This window comes from Schistosoma haematobium, chromosome 6 (genome assembly GCF_000699445.3).
Source record: "Schistosoma haematobium chromosome 6, whole genome shotgun sequence".
NCBI classification, from domain to species: Eukaryota; Metazoa; Platyhelminthes; class Trematoda; order Strigeidida; family Schistosomatidae; genus Schistosoma; species Schistosoma haematobium.
In genome coordinates, this window is record NC_067201.1 from 3,107,355 (window position 1) to 3,129,717 (window position 22,363).

Genomic DNA, 22,363 nt, shown 5'->3' on the forward strand with positions numbered 1-22,363 from the left:
GGTTTGCTCGAAGGGCATTTTTGTCATAGCGTAAGACTTCAAATCGTAAGGTAACAAGAACTTAAATCTTCTTCAACTTAGGATACTTCTAGAGAGGAGCTACTTAAGTTGTAACTGTAGTCTGTAACATGTTCCATATTGACTACTTTACACTTTCAAGTGTTCAAGTTTAGTCCGTTCTCACCTGCCCAAATTTGATGTCGAGTCAGATCCTCCTGAAGTGCCTGTATATCGCCTTGGTTGCGTATCTCTCTCCAAAGTATCACGTCATCGGCAAAAAGTAATAAGCCAGACGTTACCTGCTGAGGAAGATCATTTATGTAGATCAAGAAGAGAAGAGGTCCTAGTACTGAGCCCTGGAGGACCCCACTAGGACATTCCATAGCCTGAGATAAAGTGAATTTAAGGTGAGAAAAGCCTCAACACTTGATGATGATCTCAATAATTTTAGTGGACACATCTATCTGAAGGTGCTAGGTCACTCATCCGCACCACATCACTAGTGGGTACATCGTGCTATGCATTACCTCCTGTAAGATCCAAACTACGGTTTGGATTTTACAGTTCTAAACAAACATAACCACTCAGCTATCCAACCAACAGTTGTTCAATTGATCAAATCTAAACAGTCACCACAAATAAATGTCATTCTATCCTGTCTGGATAGATCACGTACAGATTCGTTCAAAAGATAATAATTGGTCGCTCTATAACACAGAGTGTTTTCAATACTGAAAGAGTGCTTCAATTCACAACCAAAATGCACAATTCCAGTCAACACAGGTCAAGCAATCAGAAGCAAGAGCAAACCAAAATGGCTGCCGCCCAGACTTAGCATAAAGTGAAACAACATAAGTGCAGTTCGGGAAGAAACACGTGAAATTAGTGAAGGTGTAGTAAAAACGAAAACTATAATAAAATACAAATATTAACAATTCAAATGTAGTCAAAAGGTTAACAATGTACAACTAAGAGGATCAATAGGAACAAGGTGCAAGTATATACATGGAGGGATTTTCACAGACACACAAAGCATTCAAAATGGATCTTATACCTCCAACTGTTGGTCAGCTTAGAACAAACGTCCCTCGATAAACTTATAGCCCTCCAAATATATATTGGAACTCATTCATTTATGACTTCTGATTTAACTGGCTTGGCATACTTCTATTATAAAGGTGTTTTGGGTAAATTTGTTGTCATACTCCGAATACTTGTAGCATCTTTAATTCTAATGAGGTGTAATCTGGGAACTTAAACTGCTCACACTCTCCAAATTTACAGCCATAGAAAATGTCCCTTATTAATATCTAAAATTTTGGAAACCATATCGGTTGTTGTTGTTTTAAGAAGGGTTTAAAATTCAGTAATCTATGAACTCGTTAGTGTTTTTGTCATAGTGAGCTTTAAACTGGATTCGAGTTGAATGTGGACAGTCAATATCCAATAACTTTGTCACGAGCACTTTGCTATGATTAGGTCCCATCTAAATGCACAATGCTCTGTTGGGGATAGCCCAATATGATGTATTCGACAGTTGTATCATTTGTTTAAATGTTCTGTACCAAGAGTCCCTTGAGCTGGGAGCCACAACCGGATATTACTGATGGTATTCGGCCAATAGACATTGACTATATAGCGTAGAAAACTGTTTATAAATACCATAGTAAGCAGCTTTATTCGCAACAAATCTTCATTTAGAATGCTTCTGTCTGTTGTCTTCCACGCATGGCATTGCAAAGAAGTTCACCGTGAGAATTCCTTATGACGTTCGTGATCATCTCAAGTAGACCATAGCGTCGCAGAAAGTTGCCTTAGGGTATTTCATTTAATTCCGTCGAATGCCTTCTCCTAACCAAGGGATTTGATGCATGGTGACAAATGATATTCAATTGACTGTTAAACGATGTTCCATAGTAACTCAATTTGGTCCGTGCATGAACGATCACTACGAGATCCGGCTTGTTGACCTCAAATCCACGTGTCAGTTGAGTCTTCAAAATTGTCCGAAAACACTATTGAAAACGCGTTCTGGCGACGATAGTAATGCGATGCATCTGTAGTCCCCACATTTGATTAGGTCTTTGGTATCTTGATGAGGTATTCTTCATCCAAGTCTATCGTTACCCGTTATTCTACGCAACCCTTCGCATGTTCAACATAACAGTTACTTCCATGTCCCAAGTCCGTGATTCAGCTATTATATTGTCGGGTTCTGCTACTTTCCCAATCTTGATTTGTCTGATGACCATCCTGATTTCTGTGACCGTTGATATAGTGGCATCTATAGGAAGGTTTAAGAGTGGTGCTTCGATGTCAGGTGGGTTCAGTGGTGCTATCTTATTCAGGAGTTCTTTAAAGTGCCCTAAAGCTTTCTCAACAGCTCTTGCACCTGAGTAGTTGTCCTAAATATTTTCTCCATGAGAGATTTTTCTGTTTTGCTATAGTTGCCTGCTAGTTTTTTAGTTGTATCACAAAGTTATCTAACGGTTTTGTTAGGTCCCCATAAACATAATAAATGGTAACTTTGGGATCTTTTTATGGACCAATACTAAACGTATATTTTTATCTTGTAATTGTTGGATAACTAAGCTATTCATATGCATTTTCCTCTTATTATAAATTTTATCTTGACCTGTGAACCATTATTATACGTTTTACCATTCCTGAATTATGCCCTGTCAATTAGTCACTGCCTCCCATATTCACAGCCACATTTGGCCAAATTTTGTACAAATGTTATTTTCTATTTTATGGTACGTTGTGATCTGTTTGATTGGTATATAAACTCAGTATGTTTGGAATATAATGATTCATATTGCAGAGGCTCGTATTGGTGTTCTGGACTTAACTGGCTGGGCTAGGCGGAAAGCAGGACCAATCAGGACACTAGGCTGCTCGCACACGTTTTACGCGTCCTTGGTCCGATCAATAATTCGCTGATTCTGATTGGCGGCTTAAGGCTATAACAAGTTTATATGCTTAGAGCTTTCTCTGTTGCCATTACCAATGCTTACGCTTATTTTCCAACGGTTATCAATAATAGATTACTCTTCTTTGAGTGAGGTATTTTTCTGGGCTTACTTTTAATTCTTAGTACGTTTAAAACGAAGATCTACTTGAATATTATTTGAGAGTTAAACAAAGTAGTGTTATGATAATGAAGAGCGAATTGACGTAGAAGCGTTTTAACAAGTCACATTCAGATGCATAGTAATAACCGCTGGTTAATAGCTTAACTTATGGGCAGTATAAGTATTTCGTTCTTAGATAAGGAAAAACAATAGATGTCGTAGAAATGTTTATATCAGTGTTATCTCTGGTCCAAATTAGAAAGTCAGTGTTTATACCGGTATGTTGTTCATATGTATTGATTTTCAATTGCATTTGCATTAGTAGGCCAAATAACGAAACAGATATATAACCGCGAGGTGGAAGAATCCCAACTAGTGCTCCGGTTGATTGATCAAGTTAAATACGGTTTATTTAGTTATGAGAAGATTTTCTCCAGATCGACCATGTGTGAATGAGTTTCTTTATTGAGGTCTATGCGTATTACCGGGTATAGCACCAGAAAATCGTCATTGTAATTGCTTCATTCTGCTTTCCGAACGTTACTTCGATGACTATTTGATCATGAGACTCCCACCATATGAGTGTGTAGCGTGGCGTCGAGTTGAGATTAACCATGAACATCGCTACCAAGAAACACGTGCCAAGTAAATCAGAAAGCGAAGGTCGAACGTAACCAGGTTTATTACGTTGGCGATCTCGTGGTATTGAACGAATACCGAGATCGTGCCAAGGAATGGTACAAGTGGAAGCAGGAGACAGGAGTACGTGCGAACAGTACCAAAAACCGCGAAACAATGATGGGAGGTAATGGAAGCACAAAATGGCTATAATCAGCACAGTTAAACAAAAGCACATTAAAACAAACACTAGTACAGTTGGTTATAATAATAATTGTTTTTATTAAACCAGTCGTGTTCTCGTGATAAATGTGAGTCACTACAAGTGAACGTTTCGGTTTCTTTGGACAACATCAGTGCAAGTTCTTGTATGCACCTAGCTTTTTATTCTTCATTACCAGAATACAACAGCATTCCCAAAAGCTTCAAGCCACCTACAGTAATCAAGAACCGTACCCTTCGCCTCCTAAGCCGCAAACGGCACTGTTGGGCGGAATACAAACGAACTAATAACGATGGAGCGTATAGGCAATACAAACATATCAGGAACACATGCACGAAGGCTATAAGAGAAGACAGGCTTCAGTACCAAACAAAGCTTATGGACAAATTCGCCTCTAACCCTAGAAGCCTATTCCGTTATGCAGCCTCTCTTCGTCAAGCCAAAACAGGAGTTTCTCAACTGCTAGGTCTTAACGGCCCGACCAACAACGATGGCGACGCCGCTAACCTTCTGGCGGCCCATTACTCTCAAACATTTCAACCGGCTGACATCAACTTTATTGACGACAGTCTCATCTCCAACTCCACAGGACTTTCTGAAGTGGACCTAAGCGCTGACTTGGTGTTCCGGAAATTGCAGCACTTAAGACTTGACACTTCTCCTGGCCCGGATATGGTTCATCCTGCCATACTGAGGGAGGCAGCCTCAATCCTGGCAACGCCGCTTAGCGTGATGTTTTCACACTCGCTAAGCCGAGGCAAATTACCGGAAAACTGGAAGTTGGCTCACATCACACCAATTTTCAAAGGTGGTCGACGTAATGAACCTTCAAGTTATCGGCCGGTGGCTCTTCTGTCATTACCTTCAAAACTCATGGAGTCCCTGATATGCGACGGTTTAAATGACTATCTACTGTCCATAAATTTCTTCTCACCCCAACAGCATGGTTTTAGGAAGGGTTACTCTTGTATAACCAACCTGCTGACTGCGGTGGACAGATGGACAAGCATCCTCGATTGCAAGGGAAAGGTTGATGTCATTTACCTTGATTTCTCAAAAGCTTTTGATAAGGTTAACCACTTGTGTCTTATCAATAAGCTCAAACGACTAGGTATCAAACCACCTCTAATCGATTGGCTTACTTCATACCTAAAAAATCGACACTTTAAGGTTAGGGTTAATTTCACTTTATCTCAGGCTATGGAATATCCTAGTGGGGTCCACCAGGGCTCAGTACTAGGGCCTCTTCTCTTCTTGATCTACATAAATGATCTTCCTCAACAGGTAACGTCAGACTTACTACTTTTTGCCGACGACGTGAAACTTTGGAGAGAGATACGCAACCAAGACGATACACAGGCACTTCAGGAGGATCTGACGCGACTTCAAAGTTGGGCAGACGATAACGGACTTACCTTCAACACTTCAAAGTGTAAAGTAGTCCATCTGCGACATGTCGCAAACTACAGTTACAACTTAGGAAACTCCTCTCTAGTAGTATCCCAAGTCGAAAAAGATTTAGGAGTCCTGGTGCCCCATGACTTAAAGTCTTACGCTAACTGTGACAAAAATGCCTTCCGAGCAAACCTTGCACTGGTAACGTTGAAGCGCATTTTTGGACAGTTTGACGGACGAACTTTCCATACAATCTTCAATAGTTTCATCCGTCCCCATTTAGAGTACGGAAACATAGTACTCCCCCCCTCACTCCATAAGGACAAGGTCACTTTGGAGCGTATCCAACGGCGAGCCACGAAATCAGTTCGAGGACTCAAATCTAAGCCTTACGAAGAACGCCTCCGTTCACTAGACCTTTACCCACTAGAATATAGGCGTCCTAGAGGTGATTTACTAATGGCTTATAGTATTCTTAACACTTCTGGACATCCTCTTAAACACCTACTTAAGCTTAGTTCGAATAATAACCTAAGGGGTAACACCCAGAAACTGGAAACACAACATAGCAAGACGGAATGTAGACACAACTTCTACTCCTTAAGAGTTGTCAAAAGCTGGAATTCGCTGCCGGCCGAGCTAGTCCAAGCGACTTCTCAGGAGTCCTTCAAAAGGCAACTTGACCTATTCTTAAGGACCAAGGACAGCATCACACTATGATTTACCAATTTCTTTTCCTCTTTTATTGTTAACATACCTTGGTTCCTGCCTGGAGGGTTTGGTGATCCCCTGCTGCTAGACACGGAAGCCTGTTAAGCGAAAGCTTCTTCTATTCCGTCCACAACCACTTGAACCATTTGAATCTCTCCCGAACCTAATCTTTCCTGTCCAGCTTGGGTTTGATTAGCTGAAGACATGACGAGCACCGCCGGGCTGAATTTCGCCATTCCCGCGGCCACTGAACTTGTCCTCATAATCTGACACATGGTTTGATCATTATTTGTATCTACAATAATTGTTGCTGTGGTTGTCAGAAGTCATTTGGCTTGTGGCTTTTGAAGAATCCTGGTTTTCACCATGGTGCTTCATGATTCTTAGAAACGAAGATCCTTCGAGTCCCAGGACAGATTTTGAATGGTTAGCATGATGCTCCCAGGTTAGCGTATCTTAGCCGGGTTGTAATTTACAGTAAGAGGTTGATGACACAACGCCCAAACCTTCTGCTTTATCCGGGTTTACGACCTTATGTAACCCAAGCTGCAGTGCAAGTTGAGTTAATTTTGGGTATTAATGAACATAAATCTTACGTAATATCTATGACCAATTTTATGCCAGGATACACATTTATCTTTGAGCATAATGAGGCATAGCTGAGAAACTGAAGTTTTCCAGTTGGAAATGACCTTGATAAATCTAGAGCTTAACTCCATGTATAACTACTGAGTTCGGCAAATAGTTGATACGTAAAATATAGTATAGATCATTAACTTGATAGATCTATGTCGAAAGATCGGAGGACCCACTCGTATTAGACGGGAATGCTGTGACCAACAGCTTGCGGAGATATTTAGAACAGACGTATTTTGTGGCGAGTTTTTCTACTATTTGCGTTTTTTTCATTAATTCTCATAATTGGTACAGTTACTATGAGTGACTGCAAAATGGTTTTTTTAAAAACACATGACCTTAAATTTTCCGTTCTCGTCTTGGATACCCCATAGCATCACACACTGATTACTGCTCACAAATATACTGCAGCACACATATGCAACTTTTTCTCAACTACCTACTGTTATTATAACGGGACTTGAATGTATTTACTGTATACGTTTACAGATCCTAGTGATATCCCCATTACATGTTTTATCTGTATATTCATCTCGATCAACAACAATTACGATCGAAATTATTGACTACTTATAATTGTGGACTATTAAACCAAAAGAAACATCCAAGAGAGATAACTTCAATCCACTTACATATATAGAGCAGAAACTGTTGTTAAGTTACGGCTCCTTATGGTCAAATCGGACGTCACAAACCAATGGTATTGACAATAATTTATTATACGAAATACCTCTTTAAATAGTGTTTGTGATATTGAATTGGTTTCACTTCCTACCGAGTAATCCCATTACAAGCAAAACTAGACAATTCGCTGAACACGGAAACTGCTCATTACCCTATAAAATCAATAAAAATAAAAATGAGCTGAAATAGATTCTACAAAACAGGAAGATAGCTATTTGTGTATCAGAATACTGTATTCAGTACTATATTTTGAAACTACACATAATCCTATATTTTCAGCTTCCTTTTGAACTACCTCCATTTATGCAACTATTTATACACTCATACCTTATTTACGCTTATTTTCTCTAACCTATTAGAATGCTCTTGCTTAAAAAATTACCTGAGTGAAAGTAAATTAGACTAACTAGTCACACCTTAACTATTCCTCCACAAATGACTCAACTTCAGTAGGCACGAACATTGTTTGCTCTGCTTCTTTTCCTTTCTTTTCCCTACATGAATATCGTAAAGGCGCGGATAAAAATGAAAACGTCAGCATGCGATTATTTGCAAATTAATAAACCTACAAAAATTTAACATGTATTTATGTGTGACTGTCTGGATGATAAAATAATATGTTTGTATGAGCGATTCAAAATATTTTGAAAACAGTGATAAATCGTTTATAGGTATAACAACATAATAAGTCGAGAAAATAAGTAGAATAAAATGTAACAGAAATTGGTCTATGATGCTGACTGAATATAGGGATAGAGAATAGTGAAATATGAAGATGTTTTAATATGCCGTAATAGAGTAAATGACATCGAATTTATATACATAGAGTTCCCATCCGTACGATAGGTATAGTCAAGCCGTGAAATGATAACTGCGTCGATGGATGATATTCGTTGCCGCACCGCAGTTAATAATAACCGTAAAATGCAAAGTCGGTGTATGTTTTCATTCTCATCATAACCTAGATGCATCGAGTTATCGTTAAATATATATTAGTAGAATCACCAGAGGAACAGAATGGTGACTGCAGAGACGAGATACGTAGAGTTTTATCCCTTTTTGGTCTTGAAGCCTAGATTATTTTGTGTGGTTTGAGTAAGATTCTCTCGACCTCGTTTGCTACAAAGCCGTACTAAGGCATGATAACAATACCAATACAAGTGATTATTGATGACGGCGAGAAAAACTGACTTCGTTGTGACGAACAAGGGTGTATCTTTGAGAAACGTGCTCTAAACTTTATGTTCTGATATATAATGCAGCGGGAATAGAATATTAATTGCAGCAACCAAGTAATATTCGTGAGTACTGAGTGATACAACATGCAGTTATACATGTAGACGAATAGATAAGATGAACGTAATCGTTGCTAATCAGCTAGCAGAGTAAGAGGCATCCATAAACTTAATAAGAGGCAATATCGAAATAAAAAATGTGTGGTACGATAACATAAAAATGACCTCAACTAATTGAATGAGTGTAATAATAGGCCAAAAATAAAATGGGAAAAATGGGACAAACTCTCTTAAAGCAGGAAATGTTTACGTTTTTGAATAATAAAAATGGTCCAGTGAGTTTCAAATATTATAACGTGGAGTGTTCATAGAATGATAATTTGTTCGGTGAGTGATATGATTGCAAAAATGTCATAATTTAATGACAGCACGAACAAAAATAACAATTCCACGTTAGGTGATAATGTGAAATTAATTTAATAATGAGACTATGATAATTATTCAAATCATAATGGAACGATCCGTCAGATGAACCAATGAGAAGGGTTGACATGAGGATAAAATATCGATAAGATAATACGATTTGAGCATATTCATGTCATTCTGCAAAGGCTTTGCTGAGTGCGTCGAATTACAGATTGAGCTGGTTTCGCTGAGTTTGTTTATCGAAAAAAATAGAGTGCAAAAGTTTCCTGATCGATGTAGCTTGCTGCATTAGGTTCGTCGGCGGCAGCAGGCTTACAAATTTTGTAGCCCTATATCTGACCCCAATTGGATTGAATGAATGATTGCTGTCGAAATACATATATCGTCGATCCTCGTATATAATCACCAACTTAAATCCCGTTGGTGAATAACGGAATGAAATACGCCAAATGCGAGAATAGAATTTTGAATACATATATTTTCTATACTCACTGATCTGAACAGACAACCAGAGGCACGTAGTGAAAGAAGAGAGACCGAAGCGAAGCAAAACGATGGGCGGTGGAGAAGGCATGTGAGCCAACTCCATTTAATCAAGCGTTAATCAATGTTTGTAGTCACACAAAAATAAGCTAAATATATGTGATGAATAGAATAATAAGTGCACACACATGCGCTCTTATAAAAAGTCATGGTTGATAAGTGCATAGTTAAGAAGGTCAAAACGCGAATCAGGAAGAATGGATAAATTGGTCTTTGCAGGCTAGAATAAGGTGTATGGGGTTAACATAGTAACCGACACTATACTGTATGTTCTCTCATGATCCTGGAGCCCATGAGCACCAACAGTTTGGAATCAGGGTTTTCCAACTCCACTTAGGTGGATCTTCTGTGTCCACTAACCTGGCTAAAGCGCCGGACATGCAATTTTCGTCCTCTCAATTTCGTAAACAACAGTAATACCGCGAGAAGGCAGTGAGTAGGACTTTTATGGTAGTGACTGGCCATGTGAGAGCATTTAGAGAGCCGACTCCCCCCACCCTCGGCAGCACCAAAGCATTCGGAGGATGTAGTAGTCTTGTGACAGTAGTGGTAATCTTGTAACAAAAGACTACCTCGAACAGTCTCAATTGTTTTAGACATACCTAGAGGATTTCTGTGTCCAGAAACATTAAACCACCGTATATTTTAAGCTGTCGACAGATTAATTCTAAATGCTCATCTGAAAGAAGACCAAGATTGAGATCGGTTAGAACAGAAATCCGAAGTAAGTAGTCATAGAAATAAATCTTATCAACTAGCAAGAACTTCATCACTAGTAAAAGCTAAAAACCGGTCTGTAAATGGATGCTTTTAACCTAGTATCCTAGGGGGTTAAACGTTCAAGATCGATAGGTCTTTCGAATAATTCTTGGTAGATTTAACAGGTTCATATCAAGTCTCAAGGCATTAATTTGATGTTTCATAGATGGATCTATAACGCAGAGTAATGTTACTGATCCTTGAGGCATCTGAGATTGTTTGTTTGAAGTAAGACAAGCATATATCCAATTTGAATGAGTTTATTTTGGTTTTCGAACTTTCTGAATAGCCTCTTTCAGATGACAAAGAACATATGAAAGAAACGATATGTATTGATATGAAAATCGTCACTCAGTATACAGAAAGTCTTCACAAAGGTACCTCTTAAACAGCTTTCGGGTAAGCCCTAACAAAGACACCTTTGTGTTCGTGCCAATATACAGATTAGTCCAGTCATGTACCATTTGCGTGACAGGATCTTCACCAGTATTCAGTTTTACATATAATCTATTCGTCCATCCAACCAAAGTGTTCGAATCTGCACTAAACTCCATTTTAAGGTCTTCACTAGTCAAAACTAATGCACTTAAACTTGTACAAGGTATTGAATTTTTAAATTGATAGATTTCACGTTGTCAAGCATAAGAAATTTCTTATGATGCTGGAATAATACTTTACGCATAGATCATCTTAACATGTATTACTATATGTTGCCAATGATTCACTCTTTCGATGATTCCTCAAATAGTCAAAAACATCCACATTGATACATGATTTTATTTGCAAACCATCTTATTGTAGAGAAGAATACATAAATGTTGATGCAGTATGATTGTAACCAGATCATTGTTTATTACAAATCTAAAATGTATGATAACTGGATTGGCTAAGAACATTCGAAATATCGACTGATCAATTTTTTAAAAAGTAAACACCTATGCAGCGAACAGTCAAAAATACACTTGGTGTTGTTTTACTTGTAACTTTACCTCATTGCACAAGCAGATGGCTATAAGGACTCAGTAGCTAAGTGGATAATGTGATGACGTTTGAAGTGAACGGTATTGGGTTCAAGTTTCAGAGTGAACATCAACACTGAGATGTAGGCATATCCATCTGACGAGTCCCAAATAGGACGAAACGCGCGTCAAACTGGATTCCATTGTTAGTCCCTATTCATTTTTGCTTAAAAATTCAAAAATACAATTTTTGTTCTATAGTCAAGTTTCTTCTAGTGAATATCACTTTTTATTTACATTTGCTTTACTCGGTTATTTCAGACTCTATAATCTGCTAAGTGATTACATTATTCAATACCCATTAAAAAAAAAAGAAGTCGATACAAGAAAACTCCAAAACGTATCTCCTTAGAGAAGTTATATTATTAAAATTAAAAAAAAAATTGTCAGAAAACAAATAGGCATAAACTGGCCAAAAAAAACGATCCGTTTGTTGTTGTTGCTCTTGTCATTATTATGAAGCTTAAAATAACTAACCTAATAAGCAAGACAAAGACGAAACAAAACAAACAAGTAGCATAGAAAGGTATGAGAAAATTTTTTTTTCTTTTTCGCATAAGAAAACCGGGGTAAAGAACAATCTACAGATCTGATTCACTTGAATAGCATATGAGTTCCAAAACAAAACAAAAAAAACGAATTACACATTCATTCAGCCTAGATAGATTACATAATTAGTATTTCATCTTGTATCTTCCTAAAGTGAAGAGAATATAACAGAACAAATACAAATAAGAAACAGTAAGAGAAAATGAGAAGAAACATTCAGTGATAGAATTGAAACAACCACAGCAACAACGACAACAAGAAAAGAGAATCTATTCCATAAACAATAGAAATTAGCACCAAAAAAGACAACAGTGGGATACTTGGCAAACAGATAGAGCAAGAGAGGGGGTGGAGAGAGAGAGAGAGGGAGAAGGACATTAGAAACATACCATAATAATAATAGTAATTTAGCACATAGCTGAAAATCTATACACACAAAGAGAGATAAATAAGTAACTAAGTATACATGTATCAAAACAAAAAGGTTATCTATCTATCTCTATACAAAAAGGACATTCAACAAACACTAAATCTGTATCCATGTACATTATTATTGAAACATTGAATACATTTATAATATGTATAAAACAATTATGAATTTACATATAGCTTAGTGTGTTTCTGTGTGTGTGTGTGTGTGTGTGCAATCATAAATGATACGTTGAATAATAATCAATAAGTAAAACAAAACAAAAAACGGAACTTTTAGCGCTTGACAAAAAAAAAACCAAATACAAGTTGTAAAAAAAGAGTCAAGAAATACAAACAAACAAACAAAATAGAGAATAAGTCTATTGTCGTTGTTGTTGTCTATTTTAAAATGAATGAGAAAAGGCATAATTTTGTTTTTTGTTTAGAAAAAAAAATCGACTAGAGTTTTTGTTCAGTTGTCATATGAAAGAGAAAAAAACAACGAGAAAAAACATCCTTGAAAGAAAACAGAAGGCTAGGGGGTGGTGGTAAATAGAATAATCACAATAATTGTGCATGATGTAGGCAGTGAATAGTATTGAATAGAACATACACCTATAAATACATACATACATACATACATACGTACATACACACGCATAGATACATACATACATATACACCGGTAACAGATATATATATATATGGAAACAAAATACAAATGGATACTAAGAATATTGAAAAGCATACAACATGTTCGAAATCATTTGACAAAAAAGAGAAGCCATACAGCAACAACAACAATAATAATAACAAGAAGTAATGTTGATTATGAAAACAAAAACTTTCTATGGATGAAAAACAAAGCCATTTGTTGTTGTTGGAAAAATACAAACAAACAAACAAAAAAAGGGGGGAATCAACAGTGCCAATGCACTATTACTCCAAATCGAATAATAATAATAAAAAGGTTTACACAAAAATAAGCATAAAATAATAGATTGAAAGCCAATTGAATATGTCATTGCTGCTAAGTTTGTTTTGTTTTTCTTTACTGGAAATGAATAGATATTGATGAAAGAGGGGGAGGGGGAAGGAGAAGACGAAGAAGACGAAGGGAATAGAAAGTGGTCAGAACAAGTGATCATTCCCAAATGTTTCATTGAATGATTATAACTGTACACATTTCAAGGAAATGAAGGACTAGTTTATTTTAATTAGATTAAAACTATATAAATAGTTATTCAATGATTTAATAATGTGATTCCCACTAGAAAAAGAAAAGAATTGATAAACTATGATTAGCAGTTGTTAACTATAAGGAAATGAAATGTCAATTGTTTTATTTAACAAGACAAAAAAATAACCCAGAGTAACAGTAATGCTGACCAATTACTTACATCTAGTATATATGCAGATTGTATTCGATAGATTAATTCCAGATGAAGTACTATTGGAAACCAGAATGCATTGAACAAATGTTTCACCCTAGTATGAGGCTTCTCTCAGTAGGGAACACCTACAAAGATTTTTTTGAGGATCAAACAGTTGTCATGATGGTATGTGTATTGGATGATGATCATGTTATAACGCAAATTGATTGAAGTTGAGTTTGTATCAGGAAATGTCGATCAAGTGGTTCTAACAGTGAAATATTCATCAAGAGAATATGAAGGTTCACAGTTCGATCCCAGGACGGATCACCGGTTTATAATGCTTAAGAGTATCATACTAGGGGTGAAACAGCTGTCTACCTCGTAGTATCATAACTGTGATTAGTCTATATCGAATATAAGCCAATTACCTGTCATGATCTTGTTAGATGGTGTATATTAGTGTATTTTTAATTTCATAAAGTCACATAGTTGAGAAAAAGGAATCCTGTTAAAAATGTCAAAACTTTGATGCTACAATCTGAGTTCACCCTTATTTATTATGTATAAGATTAGAGAATAAAAATTCAGTTCTTCCCGTTACACATTGCCAATAATACTGTGACTATATATACACAAAGAAAATAGTGATCATTGAGTGCAATATCTAATGTTTACATCAAAAACTAACCACTTTGTTGAAGATCATTTGAAATATCACAGTTTTACGAATTGAAAGTTTATCGATCATAGATTAAAAGAGAAAGCAGAATAATTATGCTGGAATGAATAATGACTTTGTACGAAACGAATTCCTCCTTCATATAAACAAAACTCAACAGGTCATCTTTCCTTAGTACCTCCAACTGCATTTACGAATTCACGTGTACGTACCATAGAAAATACAATGGAAAACAGAGAGAAGAGTAAATATTCGCATTTTCGATGCTTGACCTGATAGCTCTAAAGAAATAGCTGTTAACACGATATATTATTGTAAATCTTTGGTTCATGTTGGGTTTATAGCCTGATTATACTGAATGAGGTCACTGCCCGGTTAGCTTAGTGGTACCGTCTCTGACTGTGAAGCTGGGTGACACGAGATCGAATCCGTCAGGGAGCACCAGTTCCCTCAAGATTACAGGTACACCTTGCTGACGAGTGCCAAGTAGCACGAAACCCGGATCCAGGGTTTCCTGTTGACTACCTTCCAACGACCATCTAAATAACAGCTAACAATTTTACTATGCATTTACTTAGCCACATTAGGAAGTTCTCACGAGCACGAAAATATACAAATTCCTGGAACTTCTCCCAACATGATTCGCTCAACAAGAGTAGTTGAATTGATAGATACAAAAAAAAGTGGATAATCTCGGTAATTTATAAATCAATCTTGAAGTGATTATAGAAAACAATAATTGTAGTTACCCTGCATTAAATGTTCTTTGAATTACTCTGTTCAACTTTAGCATTTCCTTTAGTGAATCACCACTAAATTATAGACTAATAAACAGAGACTATTTTTTTCTCACAGTTACAACTTACTTATGCTCTATTTCCTTGGCTAAATGTTGATTACTAATTCATCTGGTGAATAGCTACAGAAAAACAAATGTGTTGAGTGATAACCCTAAAGGAAAATGGGTGAACAAATTACTTAGTGCCTCCTTGTATAAATGTTTACATGTTTAAATAGATAATGAATAACATCATGAGAAGACATAGAGCAATAGGATGGCAATTATCTAGATTACGAAATTGATAAAATGGGTTACATAATAATCATGCAAGATTTGATGAGTTGACCATAAGTTTAGAGAATTGAGCGGGTAAAATAAAATCAATACAAATGAATGAAAGTATAGTTTAAGTATAACTGAAGTAACAATTAGTTTAGTGCAATAAAATAATTCTACCTTAAACTGACCTTAAATTTGTTGGGCTATGTGTTATTTATGCTCGAACACTGATTACCACGACGTGCAATGGTGACTAGTGTTGGAGATGGTTGTAAAAAGGTTAGGGGTGGCTAAACCAAAACGTGGTATCAGTGTTTGAAGTCACTAACTTGTAGTCTGAGCCATGTTGGTAGATGCAGACTACTTGGTTGGGGTCCGTGTGACTATTGTAACCTATGGTTGGACACTTTGGGTGACATGGCTCAGAATCGATCACAATGGGTTAGGGATTAAAATTATTTCATATCTTTCTTGCTGTACTATATCCTTACATAAAATCTTTCCTTTATTTATTACACCAATGAGTTAACTGCTCCTATGAATCTGGTGTTCATCCTGCTGTACTAATGAGGTGTGGTAACTTGGACCGATGCACATATGTGCCTGGTCCTACGTTGTAACTAGCTGATATATATATAGCTGGTACTAATAACCATTGTTAGTTTAATTGTTTTCGTTATCACTATAGATTAGTTCGTATTACATCATATTCCAATGTGACAAATTCATACAAACACAATTGAGAAAATATGAAATTGAATGACATCATATCATTATAGCTTGATTATTGTTTTAGCTTTCTTCAAACTCTCGAATATTCTTATGTAAATTTTGTATATAAACTAACATTTTGTTCATTTACTGAATTTATTATTTTGCTTTGGAATATATTTACACTTTGACCATGTCAATTTCGGAGTTGGGAACTAGTTGAGTGAAGAAAAATGTCTGAAAATATTAGATTAAACAACGTTGCTTAACATTAACAAGTACTGTCCTACTCACTGCTTTCTCGTTGCATTACTGTTGTTTACGAAATTTGAAAAACTAAAAGCGAATGTCCGGGTAACTGAACGGGTTGGTGGATACGGAGGATCTACCTAGGGTAGTTGGAAAACCCTGGTTCCAAACCAATAGTGCACACTGCCTTCAGGGTCCTAAGAAAACAAACGCCGTATGAACCGATTGTTGGTCACCGGCTACCATGCGATTGCATCCCCTGATGTTGTTCCATTGCCTTGTGGATTAGACCTTAAGGTCAAAGGCTCGGAGCGTCGCCCCCTAAGAGAACCGTCTGCTTCGGTTTAGGCACAAGGTCAGTATGCCAGCCTTCACATAAATCCAATGATTTATGTAGCGCACATCTGTCTGGCACCTCGTTGTACCAATGTTTATGTGTTTAAATAAATAAATACAGTAAAAAATTAGTATTCCAATGATTCTAATTCAAAAAATTTTTAATCGTCAAAAATTATCATATCATAGTAGGCTAGATATTAGTTTCCTTTACACTACATATGTTATACATTTCATATATATAGGTTATTTGAATCTTCTCATTGACGATTACAACTGTAATTGATCAGTCTCTTCTGTGAGGACTGCCTCGATACTACTATCAAGTCACAAACATTTAAGTAGACATGGATGGTAGCTAGCAGTGGAATCCTGGACGTCTATTTCACCCTATTCGAAACTCATACACCAGATATACATGAATCCCAAAGCTGATGTTCACTCCAAAACTCGAATCTAGTACTGTTCGCCTCAAACATCATCGCATTATCCACTTATCTACTGAGTTCTGATAGCCGACTAGCTCGTGAAAGGGAATTTAGTCTAATTCATTTGTATTTATTGTTTCCAATCCTCTTTGCTTAAGGATACTTGTGGTTAAGTGACAATATCAAGTCAATTCTTATGGGATGCACATATGTGAGAAGAGACTGATCAATCACAGTCTTAAACATTAATGAAAAAATCCAAACAACCAATTCATATATATGAGAATTCACAACATTGCACAAGTCTGCAGCTATCTGAACTGGATTCAGTAGCTAAATAGATAATATGATCGTGTTTGAAGTGAGGTGTACTGGGTTTAAGTTCCTAAGTGAATGTTAACTCTGGAATGCAAGTACATCCATCCTTCTACCGTTAGTCATCAACTCTATATGCTATATACTTTGAAAATTAGCTTAACAGTATCGATAGAAATAAACACTTACCTTAGATTTATTTAGAATATTCATCCATTCGTATTGTTTTGATAATTGAGAATAATAATAATAAGGAAGTATTATATGCATTCTTTAAACCTGGAAAATTCATGGTTAAATATAATTATTATTTATTGAATATGTATTATCATCAGTTGTTTGTATAACAGAATTAAGCATATCAATTGCTGTAACACTGTTACCACGACGATAACCATAAGGCAATGTTACATTGAATGCATTCATAGAATAGGATCTTCTACTAGGACCAATGGATCGTGTACGTCGATGTTGTTGAAGTTGATGATGATGCTGACGATGTCTAATCATATGAGAAATATTATAATTACGATCGGATATGTCACCAACAACAGTAGTATTATTATCATTATTATTATTATTATTATTATTATTATTATTCTGACTTTTTAACCGTTCCAGAATTATACGTTGAACAGTTTCTGAATTTGTATATACATTTGATGATTGTACATTTCTAGAACGTCGTTCAGTAATACTAGTTCTTCTATTATATTCATGCATTGATTGACTATTATGTTGTGGATGACATGAAATAGGCACAGAATTATCATTCCTTTGTGAAACAACATTATTATTATTATTATTATTCTCTGATGATTCATTATTATTATGATTGTTATGAATAGTATTTTGACTATGAATATTAGAACGAATTTTTACTGGTGAATTAGGACGTATCTCTTCTAAACATGAAGGACATGTTAATGCACGCATTAACCAATCGTCAATACATACACGATGATATGTATGTAAACATGGAAGATAACGAAGTTCTTCACCTTCTTCATATTCACACATACATATTATACATCTGATAAAGAAATAATAAAGAATTTGAAGTTTAATGTTTATTTAAATGAATAACATTTTATCTACTGAATTGAAATAAGTAATATCTATTCTATGTAAAGTGTTATAGTCCATCGGAAATAATGAATGGTAACTATTGGGATCTATTTATGGACTAATATAATACGTATATTGTTATTGTATATCTATTAAGTAACTATACTATGTGTATATTCATATTCCTTTTATGATAAGCTTACATTTGACCTATAGACTATTATTATTATACGATTTACTATGTTTAAACTATATCGAGTTTATTCATTACAATCTCTCACAATCACTGAAGAAGAAATTAGGAAAAGACGATGGAAATGGATAGGACATACATTCCTCAAATCATCAAACTGCATCACGAGGCAAGCCCTAACGCGGAATCTTGAAGGGAAACGGACAAGAGGAAGACCAAAGAACACATTACGTCGAGAAATAGAAGCAGATTTGAAAAGGATGAATAAGAACTGGAAGGAGCTGGAAAGGATTGCCCAGGACAGGGTTGGATGGAGAATGCTAGTGAGCGGCCTATGGTCCTTCACGAGGAGTAACAGGAGTTAGTAAGTAATCTCTCGCAATCACAACCACATTTTTGGCTTGATCATATATAATAGTTATTTTCTATTTTATGGTGTGATGTAGTCTGTTTGCCTTGAATATAAACCAAGTATGTTTGAAAGATATAATTCATATCGTGGAGGCTGAAATTGGTATTCTGGACTTAACAGGCAAATTAAAGAGCTAATTAAGACTCCAGACTGTTCCTTTAGGTGTATGCATCATTTGTTGGTCGTATGAGTCCTCATATTTAAATTTATCAAATCGTATTCACCATAATCGTATAAGTCAGTCAGTCAGCTACAACGCAGGACCAGGCATATATGTGCATCGGTCCAGGTTGCCATACCGCATCAGCACAACAAGATGAACACCGGATTCATAGCAGTGGTTATGTCAAAGGTGGTAATATATAACAGAAAGATTGCATATAGAGATATAGTACAAGAAGAAAAAACTGGTTCGTAGAAAGAAAGGTATGAAGCGATTTTAATCTCTTAGTTTAAGGGAAGACAAAGAGTGTATACACCTACACCATTGTGATCGATTCTGAGCCATGTCACCAAGAGTCTCCAACCATTGGTTACGATAGTCACGCGGACCCCAACCAAGTAGTCTGCATCTACAAACATGGCTCAGACTAGAAGTTAGTGACTTCAAGCACTGATGCCACGTTTTAGTTTGGCCGCCCCTAACTTTCTTCCAACCATCTCCAATACCGGATAGCATTGCACGTCGTGGTAATCGGTGTTCAGGCATACGTAACACGTGGCCCAACCATCTCAGTCGATGAAGATTCATAACCTCATCAACTGATTTACCATCATTTCCTAATACGCTGCGTCTAACCTCACTATTACTTACCCGGTGATCCCAGCAGACGCCAGCAATATTTCTAAGGCATCTGTGGTCAAATGCACGTCATAATCGTATGAACTAAGGACATAATAATTGGCGACGGGAATTTTCGGAAAACAAAAATAAACACATAACAAAATGTGAAATAGATGTTAAATAAAGATTTGAAAAATTTATAAATTGAACAGAGGTGTTAGTTAACTCAGTGGGTGGTTATGTAATAACACATCCAGATTAATAAACCATAGATTGTTATTCAAATTAAAGAAATATATTGATTGACTACATCGACAGAATGCTTTTTGTTTAAGAAGAATGTGTTATAACTTGTGGCCTGTATGCCTTTTTAATGTATAACGTAATGATATCGCCAATCAGAGAACAGTGAATTATCGATCGGATCAATGACGGTCTCGATTACCGTCTAGCCCTACATGTTACAGTCCAGAACACAAATCTCAGTCTCCACGGTTTGAATCGTATATTTCAAACATACTGGATTTGTATAGCAACCAAACAGACCACATCATACCATAAAATAGGAAACAACATTTGTGCAAGATTTAGTCAAATGTGGCAGTGAATCAGGGAGATAGTAATTAATAGACAGGTCATAATTCAAGAATGGTAAATCGTATAACAATAGTTCATAGATCAAGATAAAACTTATAATAAGAGGGATATGAATATGAATAGTTTAGTTATTTAACAATTATACGATAAAAATATACTCATAGTATTGATCCATAAATGGATCCTAAAAGTTACCATTCATTATTCTTATCGGGATATAACAGAATGTCACAATGTTCATATTCAATGTACAAATATATTAAAATAAAATAAATTATTTATCAGAAGGGGTGTTTTGTGGATGTTATTAGTAATTCGAATGGTTGAGATCATCAGTCAATTGAAGCTAGATCACCACTAAAAAAACTAGGAAGAATTGAACAGTATAGAATCACAATGAACTATACGAATGTTAACTTTTCTTTACTCTGAAGAGAAACGCAACAACAAATATAGAAGACGAACAGTGTGGCAGCAGCCTCAGCAGCAGTAGGTCTCAATATACACAAACGGAAAAGCAAGATTCTCCGATACAACACAGAATGCACCAATCCAATCACAATTGACGGAGAAGATTTGGAAGATGTAAAAACCTTTACATATTTGGGCAGCATCATTGATGAACACGGTGGATCTGATGCAGATGTGAAGGCGCGGATCGGCAAAGCAAGAGCAGCATATTTACAACTGAGGAACATCTGGAACTCAAAGCAACTGTCAACCAACACCAAGGTCAGGATTTTCAATACAAATGTTAAGACAGTTCTACTGTATGGGGCGAAAACCTGGAGAACTACGAAGGCCATCATCCAGAAGATACAAAGGTTTATTAACATTTGTCTACGCAAAATACTTCGGATCCATTGGCAAGATACTATTAGCAACAACGTACTGTGGGAGAGAAAAAACCAGATTCCAGTAGAGGAAGAAATCAGAAAGATGCGCTGGAAGTGGATAGGACACACATTAAGGAAAGCACCCAACTGCGTCACAAGACAAGCCCTCACATAGAATCCTCAAGGCCAAAGTAGGAGAGGAAGATCAAATAACACATTACGTCGGGAAACGGAGATAGACATGAGAAAAATAAACAAGAATTGGATGGAACTAGAAAAGAAGGCCCAGGACAGAGTGCGCTATGCTGGTCGGCGGCCTATGCTCCATTGGGAGTAAGAGGTATAAGTAAGTAAGTAGTGAAATTAATGTTTATATAAAATGAGAATAACTTTATACATTACTGCCTATTTCATTAATATTTAACAGGTTTCATTTGAATTAATATCGAGGTGTTTCTCTATCGATATATTTCCATTGGATTACAATGAGCAGATTAGATTTGGAATAGCTCTTGATCTGAAAATGTTTTACATATAAATAAGTAATTTAGTCACAATTAAATTACATTGACTTTGTCATTAAATATACTGATATTTCAATAGAACAATGAGGAGACCGAGTTGATCTCATTATCAGCATAGGGGTTGTGGAGAGTGTTAAGTTTTAGATTGAGATCATGAATCAATTGATGTTAGACCACCGTTGGAAATCTGGAAGCACTGGACGGCCGTTTCGTCCTAGTATGGGACTCCTCAGCAGTGCGCATCCACGATCCCGCTCCCTGCGGGATTCGAACCCAGGACCTATCGGTCTCGCGCCAGGTGCTTAACCAACTAGACCACTGAGTCGGCATCCAATGGTGTTAGTGTCTAACATCAACCAATCCACGACATTGAGCGACCAACTTCCATTGTACTGAGGTAGATACCTGTCTCTACCCGACACGGATTGATCTCATTGTTCTATCGAAATTTATAAAAGGGATTAACTGATTTAAATACTGATATTTCTTCAGTTCATTGTGTATTATTTATC

The 22,363-nt window shown here is 36.4% G+C and overlaps 1 protein-coding gene across 1 annotated transcript in view; it reads right to left on the reverse strand.

Annotated features, from left to right (window-relative positions):
- Window positions 1–11,234: 11,234 nt before the first annotated feature.
- The window catches only part of RNF11_1 (RING finger protein 11), a 41,020-nt gene continuing 29,891 nt past the window's right edge, over window positions 11,235–22,363 (reverse strand). The window contains exons 3-4 of the mRNA XM_051216689.1: window positions 13,684–18,470; window positions 11,235–13,553 (exon numbers count right to left, since the gene is read on the reverse strand). Of these exons, the coding sequence (XP_051065282.1) occupies window positions 17,732–18,470 (739 nt within the window). The 3' untranslated portion in view covers window positions 11,235–13,553; window positions 13,684–17,731. The remainder of the gene's footprint in view (window positions 13,554–13,683; window positions 18,471–22,363) is intronic.